The sequence below is a fragment of the Carassius carassius genome, chromosome 26 (genome assembly GCF_963082965.1).
Source record: "Carassius carassius chromosome 26, fCarCar2.1, whole genome shotgun sequence".
Classification (NCBI taxonomy): domain Eukaryota; kingdom Metazoa; phylum Chordata; class Actinopteri; order Cypriniformes; family Cyprinidae; genus Carassius; species Carassius carassius.
This window is the reverse complement of record NC_081780.1, coordinates 28489963-28509012: the sequence shown is the minus strand read 5'-3', so window position 1 is coordinate 28509012 and position 19050 is coordinate 28489963. Positions and strand designations below refer to the sequence as shown.

The 19050-nt window shown below is 39.1% G+C and overlaps 2 protein-coding genes across 2 annotated transcripts in view; both read left to right on the top strand.

Moving 5' to 3' along the window:
- The first annotated feature begins 4681 nt into the window (after positions 1 to 4681).
- The window catches only part of LOC132106068 (gastrula zinc finger protein XlCGF8.2DB-like), a 133439-nt gene continuing 119070 nt past the window's right edge, over positions 4682 to 19050 (top strand). Inside the window, exon 1 of the mRNA XM_059511688.1 lies at positions 4682 to 4846. Within this exon, the coding sequence (XP_059367671.1) occupies positions 4690 to 4846 (157 nt within the window). The 5' untranslated portion in view covers positions 4682 to 4689. The remainder of the gene's footprint in view (positions 4847 to 19050) is intronic.
- On the top strand, positions 10774 to 12017 carry LOC132106108 (gastrula zinc finger protein XlCGF8.2DB-like). The gene has a single exon (XM_059511745.1). It carries the CDS (start codon positions 10775 to 10777, stop codon positions 11732 to 11734), a length of 960 nt encoding a protein of 319 aa, XP_059367728.1. The 5' UTR covers position 10774; the 3' UTR covers positions 11735 to 12017.

Genomic DNA, 19050 nt, shown 5'->3' with positions numbered 1-19050 from the left:
ACTGAATCACGCATGCGCAGTATCATCAGTTCCTCTCGAATCGGACGTGTCCGAAAGAAACGGTTTTCAGTTCAGTGTACAAGTGATCCAGTACACATCGGTTCTCAAATCGGACGCGTCCGATAGAAACGATTCTCGGTTCAGTGTACAAAAAGTTATATATATATATTTTAAATATGAGCAGGCCTACAAGCTGGGATTGGTAATGCTGCACTGTAATCATAGTTATTTATTTATATTTTTCATTATATTTTATTGTATGATATTGGTTTGAGACTCACTATTTTATTTAGTGGAGAACTTTGCAGCAGTATTTTACTTCTTATTCTTTTTTAATTTTATATTTAATTTATTAAAAAGTATTTTAAAAAAGTGTAAACAAAATGTTAAAAAAAGTTTATAGTAATGAACAACCTGCAAATGTTTCACATGTATGCGCCAAGTGTTTCACATGTACAGCAAGTGTTTCACATGTATGCGCCAAGTGTTTCACATGTACAGCAAGTGTTTCACATGTATGCGCCAAGTGTTTCACATGTACGAGCAAGTGTTATACATGCACGCGCAAGTGTTTCACATGTACGCGCAAGTGATTCACATGTACAAGAAAGTGATTCACAAGTACAATCAAGTGTTTCACATGTATGCGCAAGTGTTTCACATGTACGAGCAAGTGTTATACATGCACGCGCAAGTGTTTCACATGTACGCGCAAGTGATTCACATGTACAAGAAAGTGATTCACAAGTACAATCAAATGTTTCACATGTACGAGCAAGTGTTTCACATGTATGTGCAAGTAGCACTAGCACACAGATCATTTGACAGAGCAAACGGTCCCACGCTCAGACAGCCCATTCCAGTACTGGGGAGTCAACCAAATTCGTTTTCCCACCCTGGCTGCCACTGCTGCAAAGTTTCTCTGTGCTCCTTGTACCAGTGTTGACACTGAGAGACTGTTCAGTGTAGCATCCAACATTATTGATGCCAGAAGGAACAGGCTAGGAGGAGAGAGGTCAGAAATGCTCATCTTCTCGAAGAAGAATCTGCCTTTGCTCTTGAAATTATAAGCAATACTAAATTGCTTAAATGCTGCTGCAATGTGTAGCCTACTTGATGTAAATTATTTTTTGTTTAATATGTAGCTGCTACTCTTTTGATTTGTATTTTTGTTTATGTTTACTTTATAGGTTGGATTTGCACTATTGTTAAATACTGCACTATTTGAAGGTTTGAATGCCTTTTTATTAGGGGTGTAACGGTACGTGTATTCGTACCGGACCGTTTCGGTACAGGGCTTTCGGTACGGTGCACGTGTGTACCGAATGACCGAAAGCAATATTTTGTGCGTGGAACATAGGTACATTTTCGTGTTTACAAATGACAATATTAAGTAGCGAAAGTCTCCGCGTTCAGCGCAAATCCTGCCCTGAAGCTGATTCTAAGGCCGTAGTGATGGGAAGGTCAATTCTTTTCCGCGAACCGGTTCTTTTAGACGGTTCGATTCAATGAACCGGTTGAAAAAAAAACGGTTCAGCGGTTCTTTTACGCTCAACGTAATGACGTCATTGGCGATGACGTAATGGCATCACGTCTATCAAACATTCAAATATGTAAAGTCAGTAATCAACTTTAGTCAGTTAAAAACCTCATAATCATGAAACATTTACAATTAAGTTTTGCAAACAACGCGCCCAAATACAGAAACAGCAATAATGTGCATACAAGGATTTAGGTCTTGAAGATATAAAGTAAATAAATTAGGTGTCATCAGCGCAGAAACCATGATCCACTTACTATACATAATCCATTGCGATGTATTTGTTATTAAATGAATTTACGTTTTACCAGATTGCCCTTCATTCAAGCTCTCGGTTTACCCGTGCTCATAACATTACCCGTGCTCATAACATGATTCTGATCTGAATCAGTTCAGAATCAATCACCAAAAGAATCAGTTCGGTTCAGACGCGCTGTGAGTCAGTCGGCTTCACGCTGAATCACGCATGGGCAGTATCATCAGCTCCTCTCGAATCGGACGTGTCCGAAAGAAACAGTTTTCAGTTAATTGTGTACTGTTGATCCGAAAACCGATGCAACCGGTTCTTGACTCGAGAATGAGAACCGCTCTAACCGGCACAGTTCAGTATCATCAGCTGCTCTACTTGTGTTCATGTTCTGTTTACTACAAACTCAATTTGTGAATGTGCCATCATTAACTATAAATACAGTACAGATATTTCATAGATCATCCCTTATTCCTATTAAACATAGAGTCTTTAGAGTCTTAATTATTATCCAACTTCCCTGAAAACCCCTTTTGGCCTATACATTATCTACAATATACAGATTAGAAAACATTCATCTTAAAAAAAAAAAAAAAAATATATATATATATATATATATATATATATATATATATATATATATATATATATAGTTATTTTATCACACTTTAACAAAATACTTGAAAAATTACACGCATGCGCAGTATCATCAGTTCATCGGTTCTAAAATCGGACGCGTCCGAAAGAAACGGATTTCGGTTCAGTGTACTGGTGATCCGAAAACCGATGCAACCGGTTCTTAACTCGAGAACGCGAATCAGTTCGGTTCAGATGCGCAGTGAGTCAGTCGGCTTCACACTGAATCACGCATGCGCAGTATCATCAGTTCCTCTCGAATCGGACGTGTCCGAAAGAAACGGTTTTCAGTTCAGTGTACAAGTGATCCAGTACACATCGGTTCTCAAATCAGACGCGTCCGACAGAAACGATTCTCGGTTCAGTGTACAAAAAGTTATATATATATTTTAAATATGAGCAGGCCTACAAGCTGGGATTGGTAATGCTGCACTGTAATCATAGTTATTTATTTATATTTTTCATTATATTTTATTGTATGATATTGGTTTGAGACTCACTATTTTATTTAGTGGAGAACTTTGCAGCAGTATTTTACTTCTTATTCTTTTTTAATTTTATATATATTTTATTAAAAAGTATTTTAAATTACGTAAATTTACCTTAAAATACTTTAAAAAGTATTTTAAATTACGTAAATTTTAAATTACGTAAATTTACCTAAATTCATTACTTCAGACTTATGTGCCTCTAGAAGCTTGCGTTCTGCAAGTGAACGTCACTTGAATGTTCATCCCAAAGAAGCACAAAGTCACTTTTACGGACTTTTAAATTAAATGTTCCCTCCTGGTGGAATGACCTCCCCAACTCAATCTGAGCAGCTGAGTCCTTAGCCATCTTCAAGAATCAGTTTAAAACACATCTCTTCCATCTTTATTTGACCCTCTAACTTTAACACTCATTATTCTAATTCTATTAAAAAAAAAGTCTACCTTTCTAACATTTTTGTATTCTATTCTATTTTCTTTTCATTTAGTATGCAATTGTATGTGTGTGTGTCTGTGTGTGTGTGTGTGTGTGTGTGTGTGTGTGTGGGTATAAAGACCTCTAACACTAGCTTGCTCTATTCTTTTTTTTATTCTGTTTTCATTTTATTTATTATATTATTTACAAGCCCATTCTAGGTGTACGTGTTAACCTAACTGAGACTTGTTATAGCACTTATATATCATTGCTCTTTTGGTTGTTTTTGATTGCTTCCACTGTCCTCATTTGTAAGACACTTCGGATAAATTAATATGCTAAATTAATAAATGTAATGTAAAATAACAAGAGATTTATTATGATCATCAAAAGAGTGAAAAATTTCAAATTTGCCATCACACCCCCTTTATATTAAAAACAATTATGCAGCAGCATTAACTAGTTACGTAATTTAATGGAAAGGTAAGAAAACAAAGTATAGTGTTATAAAGTTTTTTTTTTTACGTTTCTAAATTCATGAGGCTTCTACCTGTGGAAATGCATAACTGTATTAGACCTTACGTGTAAACGGGACTTTTATTTTGCTCTGGTGATGTGACGTCATAAAGCTGCGCCGCGCTCCTGCATCTGTTGTGATTCTTCTGAAGACAGGTTTGTGGTTTTAAGTGTTTAAATCGATAAAAATCTGTCCTGTAGATTTAAACGTTTTTACAAGCTAAGTAAAATAAATCATAAATAAATATAACGGTTAAATAATGTATTTAACGCTATTTTGCAAGAGTAAAGCGCATCCTCGTATTAATAACAGAAAAGGTGCGTCTCATTTCGCCCCCTATTATATCGTGAATAAGTACATCGTTCAAGTACAGGAGTGAAGTGATGTGAGAAACGGATTAAAAAAACCTCAACTGAACCGAATCATTCTTATATGATTCACTCTTTTAAATCGGTTTGAATCGGCGCATGCTGACAACAAACGACGGGAACAGTGAACTAAAACATGTTTAAAGAGCACTTTTACAAACCAGACGCAAATGTCTCGTGAAACGACTTAAGAAAAGGAAAATAAGGGACTCTTGACATATTTGTTCTGTACAACAGAGTATGTATCATTTCCATGTCTTAGTTTTATAAAAAGGACAAACTGGCACATATATACAGCTTTTATACTGAATGCTTCTCTGATGCCTTAAAGATGGGATGATTCTGTATTAGGCCACTGAATTAGGGAGCTGTGTAAGACATACCCAGAGATTTAGTTTGCATTTATTTTTCTTTATTAATCATGTGAATCCTAAACTCACAGAAAAACTCCCGCTGCACTTTGCACATGATTATAAAGATGGAGATTGTTAAAGAAGAGAATGAAGACATGAAGATTGAAGACACATTCAGAGTCAAACATGAAGATACTGAGGAACAAACAAAGATGGATTTTATTAAAGAAGAGAGTGAAGTAACATCCAGACTCAAACATGAAGATGCTGAGGAACAAACAGGTTAGTTATCGTTCTCAAAGCTCACTCATTTGATCCTTATTAAAATGTCCAGCTCTACAGACTAGGGGTGCACCGATCGAGATCGGCATCTCGCCAGTAAAGCCGGTTCTCTAATCAGCAGTAAATTCCATCAGGTGCGTGGTTTCACATAGAGCAGCTGTTACTACACAGAGCCGTTGTTAACTGTCTAGTTGCGCAAATAAACTCTGATGATGAACGTGGATTTTCGCAGCTTCTCAGGTAACAATGGCTCTGTGTAGTACCAGCTGCTCTATGTGAAATCACGCACCTGATGAAATTTACCGCTGATTGGCGAGATGAGCATAACGATCGGCCGATCTCGATCGGTGTACCCCTACTACAGACACAGATAAGAAAACAGTAGCCTGAAAAAAACAACAGTTATTCTGTATAGCATTTAATAAAAATATAAAAAACGTTAAAAAAAAAACACAGCAACAAAAGTACACTTCCATCACTTAATTATGACAATATAGCCGCGTTTCCACTGCAGGAACTTTACCCAGGAACTAGGGACTTTGGGCTGGTACTCGGTGTGTTTCCACCGCAGGAACCAGGAACTAAAGAAAGTTCTGGGTAAAAAAAAATGCCCACATCCTAAACATCCTGATTGGTTGAGTTCACGCAGCATTGTGATTTCAACCACCATTCATTCGGATCATTTTCAAAATATTACTGTTATTGTGTCATGAAATGTAATTTTAGAAGTATTTCAGGTGAGAATGTAGTTGTTTAAAACTCAAATCTGTGGTTTATTTCTGAAGACAGCACCTATTTAAAAATGTGTTTCGCCGGTCTCAGAGACGGTGAACTCCACGCGATCAGCGGGAGCTCAGTGATCATGTATCCGCCGAGAAGCAGCCTCACCTCGGCTAGACCTTCTGATGTGTGCCGCTGGCTCTGATGTCTCTTTAGTGGTTAAACATAAAATATAATTCGTTTTGGGTAAATCTAACAGGTAATCTTTGGTCTGTATTCAATTTATCTATATGTTAAAATGAAAAAAGAGGCAATTGATATAATCTGAGTTCAAACAAACCAATATCCCGGAGTAATTCATTTACTCAAACAGTACACTGACTGAACTGCTGTGAAGAGAGAACTGAAGATGAACACCGAGCCAGATAAGAAGAACCGAGGAGCTGATGATACTGCGCATGTGTGATTCAGTGTGAAACAGACCGACACACAGAGCGTCTGAACTGAACTGATTCTTTTGGTGATTAATTCTGAACTGATTCTGTGCTAGTGTTATTAGCGCGGGTAAACCGAAGGCTTGAATCAAGGGCAATCATCGCAAATGTCGTCATTACGTCGAGCGCAAAAGAACCGGTGAACCGTTTTCTTCAACCGGTTTATTGTCTTGAACTGTCAGAAAGAACTACTGGTGATCCGAAAACCGATGCAACCGGTTCTTCACTCGTGAACGAGTCAGTCTTTTGTTCGTTATCTGGCTCGGCTCGGTGTTCATCTTCAGTTCTCTCTTCACAGCAGTTCAGTCAGTGTACTGTTTAAGTAAATGAATTACTCCGGGATATTGGTTTGTTTGAACTCAAAGGGAGTGTCAGCCACATTAAACAAGTTAAGTCATTTGTGGATTAATGCGTATTGGAGACGTGAACCGTTTAAAATGATTCCGTTTAATTTGGTGATCCGGTTACATCGAATGATTTGTTCGTGAACCGGATATCACAAACTGCTTTTTTAACTCTCTCTCACAACAGACCCGGAAGAGAAGACAATGCTGAATAAAGTCGTAGTTTTTGCTATTTTTGGACCAAAATGTATTTTCGATGCTTCAAAATATTCTAACTGACCCTCTGATGTCACATGGACTACTTTGATTATGTTTTTCTTACCTTTCTGGACATGGACAGTAGACCGTACACACAGCTTCAATGGAGGGACTGAGAGCTCTCGGACTAAATCTAAAATATCTTAAACTGTGTTCCCAAGATAAACGTAGGTCTCATGTGTTTGGAAGACTTGGACTTTAAGTTTTTCAGTAATTCAATGGCATGTTGTCAGTTATTACTTCCTTGTAGTATTATTTTTATTAAGCTATTATTATTATTATTATTAACCTCTTAGCCTGCACCCCGACGCCCTCGTCCTGAAAGCCACTCAACTGCACGTGTCAGTGATTATGAATAGATTAAATGAAACGGGACAAATTTAATCTTGACAAACTATATATCATTATAAAGATCTAAGCCTCAAGCATCGACGACAGATCGCTGTTTTTCAATGGAAAGCTTATAAAGACTGTATTTGCTACATTTGTGTAAGCAGTACACATACAAACATGAACATTAGAAACGCAGTACATACCAGATCCGTCGTAATAACGGGTCATAAACACATTCACAGCTGTAAATCCCGGTTTAGTTAGAAAGGTAAGGGTCCACTGAACGACATCTCATGAAGCACGTTTAGTCCAACGAAGCAATAACGTTGTAATATGGATCATAATTCCTTTGTTTACGTTTCAGTTCTTCAGCGACAGAACTGTTTGCGTCCGTTATAGAATAACTCACGGTCAGAAACTGCATCTTGGTAGAAAAAAAACGGCACGGTTTTGCAGCGTACAGTGTCACAAACAGAATGAGACGATCCACCGGAAAAAAGAAATTAATGAAAGATAGGTGAAAGATAGTTTATTTGAATTTGGTGCTCCCTCGTGACGCGCTCTGACGCACCTGTCAGCTGATGGAGGCGGAACTTATAGCAATCGCCTTTTTCTTTGTTTGAGTGCAAATCAGCCCAAATCAGCTCGCTATTACTGAATGGTCACGCCTATCAAAGTGAACGCGTCTATATGAATGGAGAGAGTGGATTATTTACTTCGGCACATTTGTGTTATTACCATCTGTATAAGTGGCCATCAGCACATCAGCACTTATTTGCATCGTAATTCATTGTAAATGCTGCATTTCTAGCAATCTTAGGATTTTCTGTAATTGGCAAACAAAGTTAAATCTTTTTTTATTTTTCTTATTATTCTTATTTTTTTACTCAAATTATTCTTATTGTATTTTTCTAGTGCTCAAATAAATCACCTATATATTGATGTCTAAGTTTCTGTCTAATGTTTTATAATTGAAAAAAACTATGCAGTGGTATGTTTACTGACTAAATAGTTTGTAGAAGCCTTCTATACTAGGGGTGCACCGATCGAGATCGGCATCTCGCCAGTAAAGCCGGTTCTCTAATCAGCAGTAAATTCCATCAGGTGCGTGGTTTCACATAGAGCAGCTGTTACTACACAGAGCCGTTGTTAACTGTCTAGTTGCGCAAATAAACTCTGATGAACGTGGATGTGCGCAGCTTCTCAGTTAACAATCTATTACAGTGGGAGAACACTGACAAATTTGAAACTCTGAAAAATTCTTTGCGCAACATCGTAAAAAAAAATGTTGCAGTTCTGAAGAAGGAAATCTCAAAAACAATGTTTGCAGAGATATTTTTATTTTACATTTTGCAAGCTTGCAAATCTTTTCTTTCGATCTTGCAAAAATTTTTTATGTAAGATTTTGAGTTTCCGAACACTTAGTTTCAACCTTTCAGACCTTTTATTTTCAGTTTTGAATCGTGGCAGGATTTAAATCCCATACAGATTCTCCACAATTTTACAGTTTTAACTGGATGTCTTTTTGACTAGTGCATCTTTGAGCTTATATTTATTATTTACATTTATATTTATTCATTTAGCAGATGCTTTTATCCAAAGTGACTTGTAATACCAAGTTTCAGGCATTGTTCAAATGAGTACAAGTTTGACTGGGGAATGAGTAAACAATAAGCAAAGTTTTTTTTTTTTTACATTTTTTTTTTTTAATAAAGTCAGATGGTGATGAATGATGAGTTTTAAGTTATTGCTTTAAAAATGGTCAGCTAATCATCATTCTGGAAGGGAAGATCATTCCACAAGATTTACCCAGATTTACTTTTCTGACTGATGTGACACAAACGATGTTAACCATTTATATATTCTCTAACACACGTTTTAGATTCACAATTCATTTAAAAGCCTACTTGTGGCGGCATATATTGCAAATTCATTCTCTCCCAGCAGGAGTTGCTCGTAAATAAGTGCTGCGATCACAAACGCTGCTCAAACATTACAGGCAAGATGAAATGTTAAATGACATCCATAATTTGTCAGACAATCAGATTCCTTCAGAAATACAGTGATATAAAAACACCCGTGCCGTTGTTTGACTTTGACTTGTGCAGTGCTCGTTTAAGGTCAAAGCCTTTTGGAAAATCTATTTGTGATGGTGAGTTTTGATATTGTAGCGGTTCGCAAATAAATCAATGTATGGGAAACTGTAAGACAGGTGTGACAGTTGTGCCGCTGTTGCTCCATTGTGTTTTTTAAAAACCAAAGTCACTGCACCTGTTTACCAAGAAATCTTGGAGCACTTCATGCTTCCTTCTGCTGACCAGCTTTTTGTAGATGCTGATTTTATTTTCCAGCAGGATTTTGCACCTGACCACACTGCCAAAAGTTGTTTGAATGACCATGGTGTTGGTGTACTTGATTGGCCAGCAAACTCACCAGACCTGAACCCCAGAGAGAATCTATGGGGTATTGTCAAGAGGAAGATGAGAAACAAGAGACCAAACAATGCAGATGAGCTGAAGGCCACTGTCAAAGAAACCTGGGCTTCCAGACCACCTCAGCAGTGCCACAAACTGTTCACCTCCACGCCAGTTTTGTGGACTTTATAAATAGTGTCCTCTGTTCTTGGTTCATGTCAAATGTCATTTATATGTGTATCTCCTTGTGAATTTAATAAAATTATTCTACTTCAATATTCTCCTGGATTTCCTGGTTCCTTCTCCAAGCGAAGTGTGAAACTCCATGCCACACTGAATTCAGACAGTAATTAAAGCAAAAGGAGCCCTTACCAAGTATTGAGTACATGCACAGTAAATTAACATACTTTTCAGAAGGACAGCAATTTACTAAAAATGTATTGGTCTTATCTAATTTGTTGAGATGAATTGGTAGGTTTTTGTTAAATGTGAGCAAAAGTCATCCCAATTAAAAGAACCAGTGACTTAAATTATTTCAGTCAGTTTGCAATGAATTTATTTAATACACAAGTTTCACAATTTGAGTTGAATTACTGAAATAAATGAACTTTTCCACAGCATTCTAGTTTATTGAGATACACCTGTAATCCCTAACCTTAACCTTAATCCCTAAAAGATGTAGTGATTTGGTGATTAGTGCACTTCCAGAATAAAATGTTCTGATTATTTACTCACCCCCATGTCCAAGATGTTTGTGTCTTTCTTTCTTTAGTCGCAAAGAAATTAAGGTTTTTGAAGAAAACATTTAAAGATTTTCTCCATATAGTCGACTTCAATTTATGAAAATAGTGGAAGGTCCAGATTGCAGTTTCCATGCAGCTTCAAAGGGTTCTACAAAATCCCAGCTAAGGAATAAAGATTTTATCTAGCAAAAGATCTATAATTTTCTAAAGTAAATAAATACAAACTTGTATACTTATTTACCAAAAATGCTCATATTGCGCTAGCTCATCTTTATGGATTACGTAATCACGTATGTGATTTAGGCGGAACGACAAACCAATGTTAACAGCAAAAATGCAATCAGGATTTTTTTTCTTTTGGAAGTTAACTAATTCTTTAAGCAGAAGGTTTAATTGCCAGCTTCATAGTTTTTAAGACCTGTCTGAAAGTGAGAGAGAGTTAGCAACATTGGGAACTGATTCTCGGATTACAAGTTACGCCTCTTCTTAGTGGCGTAGTGGGTATAAGATCTAGTTTTATGCTGGTTTTGACACTTTACATATCTGAATATTTTGACATCTGTTGCTTCTTGCCATTGAATTGGAATTAATTTTAATTTGTCTTTTTCTCCCCTTAGACCTGATGGTGTTGAAAGAGGAGAGTCAAGAACTCAATGAAATGGAAGATAAAGTTCAATATAAGAATCAACGTGATTTTATAAATGGAGAAAAATCTTTTAGTTCACAGATTGAAAAGACAGGAAGTAGTAGTTATTTCACCTGCCAACATTGTGGAAAGTGTTTTAGAGAAAAACAAGGTGTTGAAAGACACATGAGAATTCACACAGGAGAAAAGCCTTATGTCTGCCAGCAGTGTGGAAAGCATTTCAATCGAGAAGTAACTCTTAAAAGACACGTTAGAATTCACAATAGAGAGAAGCCATACACATGCCAACATTGTGGAAAGAATTTCTCTCAACTTGGAAACCTTGGAGTCCACATGAGTGTTCACACTGGAGAGAGGCCTTACAAATGCAAAGAGTGTGGAAAAGGTTTCAACCGGAAAGGAAACCTTTATTGCCACATGGCAGTTCACACTGGAGGGAGTCTTTTCACCTGTCAACAGTGTGGAACGAGTTTCACTCAGAAAGAAAGCTTCAACAGACACATGAGAATTCACACTGGAGAGAAGCCTTACATCTGTTCTCAATGTGGAAAGTGTTTTGATCAACATGATAACCTTAAAGTCCATATGAAAATTCATGGTGGAAAACCCTACACATGCTCTCAGTGTGGAAGGAGTTTCCGTCAAAAACGACATTTTGAAGGCCACATGAGAATTCACTCTGGAGAGCAACCCTACACATGCCCTCAGTGCGGAAAAGGTTTCAATTATAAACGACATTTGGAAGACCACATAAGAACTCACACTGGAGAGAGGCCTTTCACCTGCCAACAATGTGGAAGAAGTTTCAACCGAAAGGATACCCTTAACAGGCACATAAGGGTTCACACTGGAGAGAAGCCATTTAAATGTGGTCACTGTGGAAAGAGTTTCAGACATAAACCAGCCCTAAAGTCCCACATGAGTTTTCACATATGAGAGCCGTTTTTATGTCATTGGTGTGGAATTGTGGAAAGAAAGAAACGTTTTGGGTATTGTGTAATAACATCAGACAGAAGTCATGTGTCATCACTGTGGAAAGACTTGCAGAAACAAGGCATATAGACATTTACGTATAAATGTTAAATGAGAAAATGAAAAAAGATAAGAGTTGCAGCTTTAATCTGATGCTGCACCAAATGCTGTGAATGCATGTTAGAAGTGAGGATTGTCAAAGAACATTGTGCTTGGTACATTTTACATCTTTAAACCGAACTTGCAACATAAGCTGCCAGAGTTTATCGATAGGTGGAGAAAGGGTGGTCTTTTGTGGATGTATTTCAATACATTTTACAACATGGATGTTTACACTACAAAAGAAATCAAATGAAAGAACTTTTTGATTACTTCTAGAAGTGGTTTATTTACTATCAGGAAAATGAAAACATCTTAATCCCTCATGTAAACTTGATTAATATGTAAAAATGTGCTGCACATTTTCCTTTCATTAACAATGTAAAAGTGGTGACAAAATTACATTTATTAAAACATCTTAGTGATGTGGATATTTTAACAGTGTTACAGTATTACCTTGATTTTTTTATGAGAAATGTTTAGGGATCACTTGTTTGTCTTATTCCCAGGTATAATGTTACACTTAACAAAATTATAAATGCAACTTTTGTTTTTCCCCTCCATTTTTCATGAGCTGAACTCAAAGATCTAAGACTGTTTCTATTCAAAAGGCCTATTTCCCTCAAGTATTGTTCACAATAAGATAAGATAATCCTTCCACCTCACATGTGTGGCATAATAAGATGCTGATTAGACAGCATGATTATTGGACAGATGTGCCTTAGGCTGGTCACAATAAAAGCCCACTCTAAAATGTGCAGTTTTATCACACGGCACAATGGCACAGATGTCGCAAGTTTTGAGGGAGCATGTAATTGGCATGCTGACTGCAGAAATGTCTAATAGAGCTGTTGCCCATGAATTGAATGTTCATTTCTCTACCATAAGTCTTCTCCAAAGGCGTTTTAGAGAATTTGGAAGTATATCCAACTGGCCTCACAACCATGTACCGCATGTAACCACACCAGCCCAGGACCTCCACATCCAGCATCTTCACCTCCAAGATCATCTGAGAACAGCCACCCGGACAGCTGCTGCAGTAATCGGTTTGCATTACCAAAGAATTTCTGCTCAAACTGTCAGAAACCGTCTCAGGGAAGCTCTTCTGCATGCTCATCATCCTCATCGGGATCTTGCCTGCAGTTTGTCATTGTAACCGACTTGAGTGGGCAAATGCTCACATTCGATGGTGTCTGGCACTTTGGAGAGGTGTTCTCTTCATGGATGAATCCCAGTATTCACTGTACAGGGCAGATGGCAGACAGCGTGTATGGCATTGTGTGGGTGAGCGGTTTGCTGATGCCCCATGGTGGTGGTGGGGTTACGGTATGGGTAGGTGTATATTATGGACAATGAACACTGATTCATTTTATTGATGGCATTTTGAATGCTCAGATACCGTGACGAGATCCTGAGGTCCATTGTGTCATTCATCCACGACCATCACCTCATGTTGCAACATGATAATGCATGGCCCCATGTTGCAAGGATCTCCACACAATTCCTGGAAACTGAAAACATCCCAGTTCTTGCATGGCCAGCATACTCACCAGACATGTCATCAATTGAGCATGTTTGGAATGCTCTGGATTGGTGTGTACGACAGCGTGTTCTAGTTCCTACCAATATCCAGCAACTTCACACTGCCATTGAAGAGGAGTGGACCAACATAGGCCACAATCAAAAACCTGATCAACTCTATGCAAAAGAGATTTGTTGCACTGCGTAAGGCAAATGGTGGTTACACCAGATACAGACTGGTTTCCCCTAATACAGTCATAACTGCACATTTTACAGTGGCATTTTATTGTGGCCTGCCTAAGGCACACCTGTGCAATAATCATGCTGTCTAATCAGCATCTTGATGTGCCACACCTGTGATTTCTCTGCAAAGGAGAAGTGCTCACTAACACAGATTTAGACAGATTTGTGAGCAATATTTGAGAGAAATAGACCTTTGTGTACATAGAAAAAGACTTAGATCTTTTGAGTTCAGCTGATGCAGAAAATGGTATACCACAGTTATAATTACCACAGTGTAATTAGTCCTTTAATTTTATGATTAATGATATATTTGACAGTGTAGGCCCTGGTATAGGATGTGCATTAGATGTAGATGATTGTTCCATATGGAATAGGGTTCAGAACTGTAATTTATTGTATGCAGGCAACCATTAAAAAGGAGGTATAGCGGACTATGGACTGGAGATTTAAAATGTCAACAAGTAAATCAGGTTGTATATTATGCACCTATAATATGGGTTTCCAGCTTCTTACTGCTGTGTGTGTACACTTGGATGGGTTAAATGCAGGGCACCAATTCCGAGTATGGGTAACCATACTTGGCAAATGTCATGACTTTCACTTCCATAGGGTATTGAAAAGTATTAAGTGTCTGTGGCAAGTCGGCTGCCTACACCCCTAAATTATCATCATCACCCCGTCCCTTAATCACCACCCTTCGCCAGGCTCCCGACAAGAGTGGGTGCATGAGAGAAGAGGGGTGCAAAAATCATCCAGGCAAGCCAACGTGAGGAGGCACACCAGAAGGGAATGAAGCCTCATCACAGCCACTGTTAAATGCAGGGAATGAAGCCTCATCACCGCCACTGTTAAATGCAGGGAATGAAGCCTCATCACCGCCACTGTTAAATGCTGAGCGCGCCTGTCGTCGAGTCTCTTCCCCATGCATGCATGCTGGTGTCCTTGTAGCTCCAGGAAGGGTGTGTAGGGGACTCCCAGAGATGTGAGATGCCAGACTCTGCACTTTTCCTGGACCCTTCATTCTTGAACACTTCCACCTGACAACAGATACCCTGTTTATTTTGAACACTTTTCTCTTTGGACACTTTTATTCCCTTTTTTTGTAATTATCTGTTAATAAAACCCTCCCCGAGGCCTGATGCCACACCCACAGTGTCTGTTGTGGTGGAGAATGAGGACAAGGCAGAGCCAGTAGCTGCTCGCATCAAATTCAAGGTACTAATCCTTGCCTACAAGATGACCACTGGCACGGCACCAACTTACCTAAACTCATTGGTTAAATCTTATGTGCCCTCCAGAAGTTTGCGCTCTGCAAGTGAACGACGCCTTGTGGTACCATCCCAAAGAAGTTCAAAATCACTCTCATGGACCTTTTCCTGGACTGTGCCCAGCTGGTGGAATGACCTCCCAATCTCAATTCGTCATTTTCAAGAAACATCTAAAGACCCATCTTTTTCGCCTGCACTTAACCAACTAACACTAGCACTTTTCCTTTACTTGTCTTTTCATTCTATTAAAAAAAAAAAAAAAAACCTGCCTATGCATTCTATACTAGACTACCTGAGACTTGTCATGGCACTTGTATACTGTTGTTGTTCTCTTTTTGACCTGACTGCTTCTATTGTTCTCATTTGTAAGTCGCTTTGGATAAAAGCATCTGCTAAATGATTAAATGTAAATGATGATTAAATGTAGCCTAGACAGCACAGTTGGGCAACACCTGATGACATCATCTCATCTCGCTCGCACAAGTTCTTGGAAACCTGGACTGGGATGGCCTCCCAGCCATAAAAGGGGGGTAAGTTACCATTTATTCTATTGTCAATTACCCTGTGGTAGGTTGAGGCAGTTTACTGACTAAAACCAGTAATCTCTGTCCTTGTTCCAGTGTGATGCGAGAGGAAGCTGCTGAGGAATCCATGCCCCGCCCACTCTGACCTTATGGAGCCTGGTTTGAAAAAGGTAGCACTTGTGGGTGGCGGCATCATGACAGGGATGATGAGGCACACCTGAAGGGAATGGAGCCTCATCATCGCCACTGTTAAATGCAGTGCGCCTCTACTTGAGAGAATGGTCTCTTCCCCGTGCATGCACGCTGGCGTCCCTGTGTGTCGAGGAAGGGTGCATAGAGGGACTCCCGTCTCCCCTAACGTTATACCTGTATCACTATTTCAGTGATTGGCTCATTGGTTGCATATCGTCGCTCACATTTGCCTAAAGTTAAGTGCATCATTGTTCTATGTTGACTTTGCGCAGTAACGACCCACTTCCTCTTGCTTCCTTTCCATGTGAAGTCAGTGGTATGCTTTGCTTTATCACACTGTTGTTCTGTGCATTGAGAACAGCCCATCATTCACACACTGTGCTTGTAAATAATTTTTCCAGTAAATGCGAGTGAAGTGCCTCAGGGCTCAGTTCTCGGACCAACTCTCTTCTCTGTCTACATGGCATCATTGGGTTCTGTCATTCAGAAACATGGCTTTTCATACCACTGCTATGCTGATGACACTCAATTCTACCTCTCATTTCATCCTGATGACCTGACGGTAGTTGCTCGCATCTCAGCTTGTCTAACAGACATTTCTTGCTGGATGAAGGACCATCACCTTCAACACAACCTTTCCAAGAAAGAACTGCTTGTGGTTCCAGCAAACCCATAGGTAATTTGAGAAACATCTCTTGTCTTTTCTCCCGTTCATGCATTGGAAGTCATTGGTAACCAAAACTCCTTCTATGTTCCACAAACGAAAGCAAGTTATTCAGGTTTCAGTAAATGATGCTATAAAGTTTTTTTTTAAATTATGGGTGAACTAATCCTTCAAAGTGTTTTCCCTCCTATTTTCCCTCCATTTTAATGAAAATAATATCTAAATAAGAAACTAAAAGTAATTGTCTTTATGAATCTTTCATTTGATTCGTTCAAATGGCTGATTCATTCAGGAACTCAGTAAATGGCTCATTTTATGAATCAGCCTTTTAGTCATTGATTCACCCGATTCGTTCCAAACGTGGATTTATTCAGAGACTAAGGCCCTGTTTACACTAGTGCATTTTCATTTTAAAACAGTGTTTTAGAATTAAAACGAGCTATGTTTCAGAAACGATCTCTGTCTAAACTACATAAACGAAAACGCATGTCACGTGACCATTCATGCACACTGGGCATGCACGAAAAAAGTGTAAACAAGAAGTCATTTGCTAGTCACTGGCAGGTTCAAAAATGAGCATGATTACTGATGATCCTCCTCAAGGATATGCAGAGATCACGTGGACAGCCATGCCTTCATTTTCGAAAGTGTTCGTTTTAGTCAGTTTACACTGAAACGTAACCCCGGAGTTTTCAGACTAAAATGGGGTAAGCAGCATTTTCAAAAGTCTCCGTTATCGAATGTGAAAAATGCTGGAGTAGTGTAAACGATGTGTAAAGTATTGCGTTTTGAAACAAAAACTCACCCAAGTGTAAACGGGGCTAAATACCTTGGCTTTAGAAGTAATATTGTATTGGCAAAACAGCAAAAACAGACAATATTGTGTTTAAAATACAACACAAAATTAACTTATTTACTGAACCATTGTGTAAAATCACATTTTCACTTGTGCTATTCTGGACAAACAGCACTCGTGTGATATTAATTCTTGCTGCTCGTGTGATATCGCTTATCATGTGATGTAAATATGAGACAAAAACTCATACAGGAGCTTTTTTGCTTAGTATATCTCGATATCTCTATTTCTGGCAGATTAAGATTTTAAAGGAAAGGCCTGTGGCCACTTTGTCACATCAATTACAGTACCGATAGCAATATTCTGTCATTGTCAGTTTAACAATGAGGTCCATCCCAACACACTCAAATGGCTGTTAGCCATAACAGCCTAAGGTGGACCTGACGGTGGGAGGAGCCATGGAGGAGGAATGGCCGTTGACTCCAAGGGGCCGACCAGCGGCGGTGGAGCAGGTGAAGGAGGAGCCCAATGCGGAGACAGAGAGCCGAAGAGCCAGGGCGATGGGTAGGATCCAAAGGAGACATGGAGATGTGGATCCAGGAGGCCGCAGTGGAGCCAGAGTGAGAGAGGCCTGAGGTGGAGCCGAGGGGATGAAGGAGCCTGATGGGGCCAGAGGGTAGGAGGCGAAGCCAGAGGATTGGAGTCCCGAGGCGCAGGATGGTTGACGACAGACCAAGGCAGAGCCAGAAGGACGAGGCAGCCAGACAGAGCTTGTGGACTGCCGGGCAACGGTGGAGAGGAGGGAGGTAGGAGCCATGGTGGAGCCGACGGGTCAATGGGCCAAGGCAAAGTCCAGGCCTCGGAGGCTGTAGGTGAGGGAAACACCGACCACGGCAGTGCTGGAGGATGGCAGTCCCGTGTAGCTCGCACCGTAATGATGGTGGGCTGAGGGCGAACAGAGGGGCTGCCAGACAACAGCGGTGGAGGAGGCAGGAGCGGGTGGGTATTTTGGAGGAATGGCCGCAGAAGAACACATTCTAGGAGCGGGCTGGAGCCGACACTGGAGAAAGCTCTGGGCCTGGAGCCGACACTGGAGGGAACTCTGGGGCTGGAGCCCATCCTGGGCTTAACTAGGGGACAGGAACTGGAAAATTGGAAGCCCCCTCAGGGCTGCATGAGGAAACCAAGGACGAAGGATGGCTGAACGGGACCAGCGGAGACATTGAAGAGAGGGCAGTTCATCCTCCAATTCAGAGTCCCAGTCTATAAAATCCACCTCCTCATTTTGAGTTATTATTCACTCGTTCTCATGCCGTTCAAAACCCAAGAGGCTGCTGTTAGTTTATTTAACCCTCACGCTTTGTTCTGGTCATTTTCACCCACAGAGTGAACTTACCGACTTTGCTTACACAAAGCATAACAACTTTCCAAATTTTTTTTTAATAATTTTTGTACTTGTAAATAAACATTTAATGTAAGGGGTGACATTTTTCTGTTGTTATTTGCATTGTAGCTGCAAGTTCTGTATCAAAATCCACACACAACTTAATTTGTTGATTCAAAAATGATTTTGCAAACATGTAATTTAGTGTTTAACTGTACATATTTTAGGACTGTCCAGTTAAATCAATGTACTCACTTAAAAAAATAAATAAATAAAAAAAAAAAAATATATATATATATCATTATTTAGTTTAACCATTTTGATATATATATATATATATATATATATATATATATATAATACCATAAGCAATAAACATTTCATGCACAAGAATCACACACCTAACAGCAATATAAGATGGTAAATAATTTGTTGCTGTTGTTTGTTTGTTCCTCGGTGGACTTGTTTTTAATAACCAGGTTTTTTTTGCATCTGGTATTTATTAACTGAACTGTTCACTCTTAATAACAGTATATGAGGAGTAACAACTGAATATATTGTCATATTTGTTTGTTAAAAGAACTGAAAA